At 36.6% G+C, this 7602-nt stretch overlaps 2 protein-coding genes across 2 annotated transcripts in view; both read right to left on the minus strand.

Annotated features, from left to right (window-relative positions):
- Positions 1 to 1411: 1411 nt before the first annotated feature.
- On the minus strand, positions 1412 to 3633 carry LOC112516140 (zinc finger BED domain-containing protein RICESLEEPER 2-like). Its single transcript, XM_025123161.1, has 4 exons — positions 3505 to 3633; positions 2169 to 2736; positions 1725 to 1943; positions 1412 to 1536 (listed from the first exon to the last, which is right to left on the minus strand). The coding sequence occupies exons 1-4, from the start codon at positions 3631 to 3633 to the stop codon at positions 1412 to 1414; spliced, it is 1041 nt and encodes a 346-aa protein (XP_024978929.1).
- A 3821-nt stretch (positions 3634 to 7454) lies between these two features.
- The window catches only part of LOC112516141, a 2715-nt gene continuing 2567 nt past the window's right edge, over positions 7455 to 7602 (minus strand). The window contains exon 4 of the mRNA XM_025123162.1: positions 7455 to 7483. Coding sequence (XP_024978930.1) covers positions 7455 to 7483 — 29 coding nt within the window. The remainder of the gene's footprint in view (positions 7484 to 7602) is intronic.

Consider the following 7602-nt stretch of genomic DNA (forward strand, 5'->3'; position numbering starts at 1 on the left):
ATCTCACTTTGCGGATGCCACCTCATTCGTTAAAAACTGCGTACTAGGATATGCTTTCACTTTTCAACCAATCATGGGGAAGGACATCCTGAGACAGTTCTGGTACACCGTCGAGGTGAAGACCTCCAAATACGGATTTGGAAACCCCAATGTCAAGATCTTTTGCCAGATCAACATGACATTGAGCTTTGGTCCTGCAACGGTTTGTTCTACTCTGTAGCTTCCAAGGATCGCTCCCTACACCAACGATCGAGACAGTGAATCTATCATCAAATTTCTAGACGATATTTACTATGACTCGCCGATGAAGAAAGACTCTGATTCAGAGCTCAACAAGTCTCTCACCAAGGTTGAGAAGAACCGGATATCCACAGTATGGCAATACTTGTTTTCTCACTTCATTCAGTGTATGGGTGGGAAAACCAGAGGCCGAGACCAAGCGAGCCTGGTGGCACTGAATGTTGACTGCTCGATCATTAGGACATCAATGTTGACTATGCTCAACTTATTTTTGACGATCTGGCGCTAAAGCTGAACAAGCACCAAAGGGAGAAGGTGGTCCCTTACACCAGGTTCCTGAGTGGGATTCTAGCCAGAATCTTTATGAGAAATTACCGCGCTCAGAGTGACATTCCCATCTGCAGGCTTAGATCAAGGATTCTTGATTACAAGTCCAAGTCTTTCGATATTGGTATATTCCCTCAAATGTTGAGGATAGCCAATACTTATTCTCTTCTTTCTTCTTCTTCTTCTTCTTCTTCTTCTTCTTCTTCTTCTTTTTCTTCTTCTTCTTCTTCTTCTTCTTCTTCTTCTTCTTCTTCTTCTTCTTCTTCTTCTTCTTCAATAGCAATGAATTTAGTCCAAACTCCAAAGTCTACCCAAGCTACAACCTCCCTATCCTCTTGAAAGAGGAGACCTTCTAAAGCGACTCTTAATCCCTCAAAGAGGGTGAAGAAAGCGATAAATAGGAAGCCCTGTCAGCTAGCTGCGACCTCTCAACAGATCTCATCTATTGAACTTTGCCTTAACCCCGAGATATTTGTTCTCACTAGGGGTGGCAATGGGTCAGGTTGGGTTGGGTTTCGGGTTCAACCCATTTATTAAACAGGTTGAAAATCTCAACCAACCCAACCTATTTAATTAAATAGGTTGAGATTTTTCAACCTAGCCCAACCTGTTGGGTTAATGGGTTGACAGCGGGTTGACCTATTTACGATTTTCTTAACCCAACCTGTTAAATAAATGGGCAGAACCTGGGTTGACCCATTTAATTTTAAAATTTTAAATAAAAAAAGAACTAGACTATTTAACTTTTTTGAATAAAAAATAACACAACCAAATTGTTCAAAGTCTGAATAAAACACAACCACAACAAATATATTGTTCAAAATAAGTTGAACTTTTTAAAATTCTAAGTAACTCGACTTCCACTTTCATCAACCCTAACTTCACTCTCGATATTACTTTCTTCTTGATCTTCTATCTTCTCTGTCATGATTGCTCCACATAGCGCCTCAAGATGCGCTTCCATTTGTACTACGTAAATAAATTAAATTATTAACTTAGTTATAGCCTTATAGCAAACACATGGTTTTATACGATAAGAGGAAATATACAAATAATAAATTAGAACAAACCTTCTCCATATACCCAATCTCTTAGACAAATAATAGCCTAAATTGTAGAAGACTTGAATGAACTTCTATAAGCATCAAGGACCCTACCGCCAATGCTAAAAACAGATTCAGATGCCACTGTTGAGATAGGGATAGCTAAGATGTCCCTAGCTATCCGAGCAAGAGTCGGATACCTAACCTCATAAGTTTTCCAATAGTCCAAAATGTTTAGATTGTTCACACGAGGCATGAGCTTTTCCTCTAAATAACATTCAAGTTCAGATTTTACAGCTTGAGAAGTCACCTTATTTGAAAAGGTATCGAAGTCTTGATAAATAACATAAATCATAAAAAGTATAAAAAAATAGTAAATGTATATACCATCATAAGTGAAGCATAAACCACATCTAGCATATCTTGAGATCCTTCTTGGGAATCCAACGATCCACTCTTAGGTTGACCAACTTTGTTTTTATTCAAATGTGACTCGTCCACGTACTTATTAAATAATGAAAACAATTGCTTTTTTATTATTTCCAACTCAATTTGTACTCGTGCCTATAAACTTCTCATAACCCCATTCAACAATATGATATTTATAACGAGGATCCAAAACAGCCGCAAATGCCATAACTGTGCTAAAATTAGCCCAATATTTCTCAAACTTCTCATACATCCGACTAGCCATGTTTTTCACGAAAGTATCATCACTATCTTTTTCTTTGTGTAACAACACTCTAACCGTCAAAACATTAGCAAAATAAAGATTGGTAGTAATATATTTAGAGCCAGAAAATGCACAAGTTACCTCGTAGAAAACCTTTAAGAACTTGAAAGTCCTTTCAATTCTTCCCCACTCATCACTTGTTGGACAATGCAAATAATTAGCATCAGTTTTTGCCAAATGAATAAAAGCTTTTTTATAGTACAAAACTGAATCCAACATAATGTAAGTCAAGTTCCATTGAGTGGGAACATCTTGTCTTAAACCCCTTGAAGATTGTAGCTCTACATGTGCAACACTACTTAAAAACCTTTGCCTCCTAGATTGTGAACCTTTATAGTACTTCACAATATTTCTAACCTTTATAATAGCATCATCAACCTCTTTCAATCCATCCTGCACAATTAGTTTCATAATGTGTGTGCAACACCTAACATGAAAATATTCACCTTCACAAACCAAATCAATTCCAGTCTTCAAAAAATCAACCATTACATCATTAGAAGAAGCATTATCTAGAGTAATTGAAAACACTTTCTTTTGAATCCCCCAATCCTTCAAAAGACTAAACACGTGATCACTCAAAGCAAGATCAGTGTGTGGTGGAGCCAAAAAGCTAAAATTTAGAATCAATTTTTGCAAGTTCCAAGAATTGTCAATGAAATGGACAGTCAAGGACATATAACCATTAGTGGTTATGGATGTCCAACAATTAGAGATCAAACAAATCCTACCAAGAGTACAAATTAAGGCATCTTTCATTTTCAACTTTTCCATCCTATACATCTTCAAAATATTAGCCTATGGTATTCCTTGAAACAACTTTCACTTCAGGATTTAAATAAGTGAAACACTTCCTAATTCCCTCATATTCTGCAAATTGAAATGGAAATTCATGTTTCACAACAGCACTAGCTAATAGCTCACGAAAAGTATTAGAGTTAAAATCAGGGAGCCTACTATTTAATGAACCACCACTACCACCATAATCCAACATCATCTGCCCAATATCCTTAAATCGACTTTTTTGCAATTTCTAAGATGGTGTTTCAAATTCCCGGTACCCATTTTAGTTTCAGCATTATAAATCTGACCACACTGTTTACATTTACAATATAATTCACCATTTTCATCAAGATCCGTAAAATCAAAGCTATTCCATACCTCAGATGTAAGTTTTCTTTGACGTTTGAATTCCACACTTGGTTTTAATTGGTTAATCGATTTCTTCTCGTTGTTATTTGACGGAGGTGGAGGACTTTGTAAATCATCTTCTTCCGAAATCTCAACCATATTACTAGTATTAATCACTGAAATAAAACATAAAAGTATTAATCAATATTCATTGAAATAGTAGAGTCAACATCTTGAAGACTTGAACCATTACCATGTCAACAAAAAATAACAAAATCAAAACCCAAATAGGCAAAACTTAAGTTTTCTGTTCACTGTTAGTAGCCAAAACCTTACCAATTATTTAGTGGATCAAATATTTAACCATGATTTGCATCTCTCTTGTCTTTTGCCACATATGACTCTACTCTATTTATAGGTTCTTGTTTTTAAGATGTATGCACCCTAAAACAAAGCATTACAAAATATGCATCTAATTTAAATCTCTTTTTGACTTCTTTTGTAGTTCTTTCTTATCTGTCAGGTTAGTGAACCCCTTTTTGAACCTGGCATCACCCCATGTCAGTTGTGCCATTATTCAAACCAAATCTCATTTGATTTTTTGCTTGAACTGAAATTAATTTGAGATCTGATTTAGTTGGTGCATTTTTATGTCCGTTCAAAACTATTTTAAGCTTCAAGTAGAGGTATATGATGCTGGAAACCAATTACCTCCACTGCTGCTGTGGTGGTTACTGAAAAATGGCTGAAGTCTGTATATTATTTAGCGATCACATGAAAGTGGAAACCCCTTAATCTTTTAATTTTAGTTATACAGGTATTATTTGTCTAATTTTTTTCGTTCCCTGCTTGGGTTTTTCTGATTTTATTTAAAAACATAAGCCTTAAATTAACCAATGTAGATGAATCCTGGTAATTTCGGACATTATTCTACAATTTTGAGAAATCTATCATTGTATTTGTCCTCCAACAACTCTGGCCAAGCATTTGCTTAAAACCACAGACTAACATTATGGTTGTTGCACAAATATGTGCTCATGATATGAGATCTTGAGAGGTCATGGTGCTAAGAACGAGCTATAAATTAAAAACACTACTGGCTAACTAGGGCACTAATGTCAAAAGCATGTAAGAAGATACGAGGTAGTTCATCGAAAGCCCACAATGGCATAGAACCAACTATAAATTAAAAACACTACCGGCTAACTAGGGCACTAATGTCAAAAGCATGTAAGAAGATACGAGGTAGTTCATAGAAAACCCACAATGGCAAAGCAAACTATACAAAATCTGAAAGGAACCATATTCAGTAGTACTTAATTTAAACATATATCAAAACAAAGTTCTATAAATCCGGCAACATGCTCACTTACTTGATCAAGCCCTCAACCTCAAATCGAAAACTAAAAGTCTGAAACCAACCCAAATCTTTGATTGGAGAAGCCAAAAAGATAGAACTCAAAAGAAGGAGAGAAGATTGATAATTGATAATGAAGATTGAAGAATTGGAGACAAAGCCAAAGCGTCGAGAGGATAGATGATACTCATGATAGATGATATCATGATAGATGATGATGATGATACTGATTAGTAATGAATGAAGCATATGAAAGAATTGAAGGATTGAAAACGAAGAGTCATCATGAAACTTGGGCCAATATTTAAGAAGAAACAAAATAAAAAATAAATTAGATATAATATTAAGAATAAAATAAATTTATATAATATTTTAAGTGGGTTGAAAACAGGTTGAAAACGGGTCAAAAAATTCAACTCAACCCAACCCATTTATTTAAATGGGTTGGATCAGTTGACCCATTTATTTAAATGGGTTGAAAATCTCAACCCAACATGCTAATTCTGGGTTGGGTTCGGGTTGGGTTAATGGGTTAGGTCATTTTTTGCCACCCCTAGTTCTAACCCTCCGTCCCTCGTCAGCTATATCTTCTATGGTTGTCGTATGTGTGGCACCTACCCTACTACTTCATTGACTCAACTCACTGAATGTGTGATTCCAGTATTGCCACTGCTGATCCTCCACTTCTTTTTTCAACCATTATCTCCTACCATCCTTCTTTAGTCTCTATCACACGAGCTGATGAACCGATGGTGGTTGTCCCCACTATTGGTGAAACTATCACCATAGGACCTGAGGATGCTCCTCTCGACTCCCCTCAACAACATATGGTTGATCATCTCGACAACGCATTCAAAGAGTTTGGCCTCAACGGTAATCAGTCGGATACTGTTGAGGAACCCTCAGGTTTACACCAAACCTCCTCTTTTTCTTTATTTGTTACTAACCATAAGCTCTCTCATGCTTAATGCTCTTCTTTCTCCGCAGGTCCTATGGAGTCTGAACCCCCATTCACTGAGACTGACGCCTATGCTATGGCTGGGGACGTCAAGTTGCTTCTCCCTGTTGTTGCGACTGTTAGCAATGGCAACGGGCCGGGTTCAGATCGGTTATTGGTATCCCCATCCCCGAAACCGATAACTAAGACCATCCCCTAACTGCCCTTATCCCCGTCAGGGATCTTATCGGGATCCCCGTCGGGTACCCGTAGTTTCCCTGATCCCCATTGAGGAACCCGTTAAGAGTAAAAACATTTTTTCCAGTTAGTTTCCCGTTCACCGTTGGTTATACCCAAACCCAAACCTGAGTTGATCTGAAAAAAATTACAATACTTTAACTTACACAACTAAAAGTAAATCACGATTTTTTTTGAAGATGTAAGTCCAAATGTCTCAAACATAATCAAGCGAATTACAAACGTCTTATATTACTTTATAAAAGTTAATAGAAATTCAAACATCAAACAACTAACATCACGATTTCACGATTAGACAAAATAAACTAGACTTTTTCATGACCCTTATTTGGGGTGTTGAGGTAAATTGGATAAAAGTTTTTTAAATTTTAACATACACATATAGGATAGCAAAAAACCGAAACCGATGGTGAAAAACGAGAACCGAAAATTTCGGGCCAGGTTCGGGGACATCTTATCGGAGACGGGACAGGGATCGGGGATAAATTCAGGGATTTTAACGGGGATGGGGACGGGGGCAGGGATGGTGATCACCAGCCGATATGTGTATATATATTAATTTTAATTTATACACACACACACACACACACACACACATATATATATATATATATATATTATCATTAAAAGAAAATAGTAACATTAAAATTTAAAAGGCTTTTATCCACTTTACCTCAACAATCCAAATAACGCTCACGAAAAAGTCTAGTTTATTTGTCTAATCGTAAAATCATGATTTTAGTTGTATGATGTTTGAATTTCTATTTAGTTTATCTAATACATTGTTTGTAATTGGTTTAATTATGTTTGAGACATTTAAATTTACAACTTTAAAAAAATTGTAATTTACTTTTAGTTGTGAAAACTAACATATTGTAATTTTTTTAGATCGGTTTCGGGTTCCGATTTCAGGTTCGGGTTTGGTAATAACCAACGAGTTCCCCAACGGGGATCGAAGAAACCGCAGGGACCCGATGGGGATCGGGACGGTTACGGGGGCGGTTTTAATTATTGGTTTCGGGGACAGGGATACCAATAACGGACTGAACCCGACCCGTTGCCATTCCTAACACATACCAGGTCGGGGTTGGGCCGTGATCACCGTCTCCGCCCCCGTCCCTGATAAGTTTTCCCGGAACCCAGCCCCAAAATTTCGGTTTTCACTATCGGTTTCGGTTCTTTTGCCATCTCTAGTGACCGTCTTTGACAAGATGGACGAGGTTCAACAGGGAATGACCTTGAAGGAAGTCATGATTCATGATCTCTCTGTTGTCCAAGCAGATATAAGTGAAGTCAAAAGTGAGCTGAACTCCATGAAGATGAGAATCCAGCACAACTCTGACATCGTTGCTGCTCTCTCCAGCAACGCTGAGGATGTTTAGACTATCTTTATTCACAAACCAAACCAAACCAATCTTTATTAAAAAATTAATTTCTCTCTCTTCCACCTACCCAAACTATAATTCCAATCCAATTTAACTTTTTTCATACTTTATTCACAATCCAAACCAATCTTTAAAAATATATTATAAAATTATATATTTATATTTTAGAATATATATATATATATATATAT

This window comes from Cynara cardunculus (assembly GCF_001531365.2).
Source record: "Cynara cardunculus var. scolymus isolate 2C chromosome LG 8, CcrdV1, whole genome shotgun sequence".
Lineage (NCBI taxonomy): Eukaryota > Viridiplantae > Streptophyta > Magnoliopsida > Asterales > Asteraceae > Cynara > Cynara cardunculus.

Excerpts from the sequence above, each read along its gene's own strand:
- LOC112516140 (XM_025123161.1), bottom strand. The coding sequence starts at position 3,633 with ATGGTTGAGATTTCGGAAGAAGATGATTTACAAAGTCCTCCACCTCCG. Across the intron at positions 1,944-2,168 it reads TGAGAAGTTTATAGGCACGA|ACTTCGATACCTTTTCAAAT; the intron begins GTACAAATTGAG and ends TTATTTATCAAG. Across the intron at positions 1,537-1,724 it reads ATCTGTTTTTAGCATTGGCG|TACAAATGGAAGCGCATCTT; the intron begins GTAGGGTCCTTG and ends TTATTTACGTAG.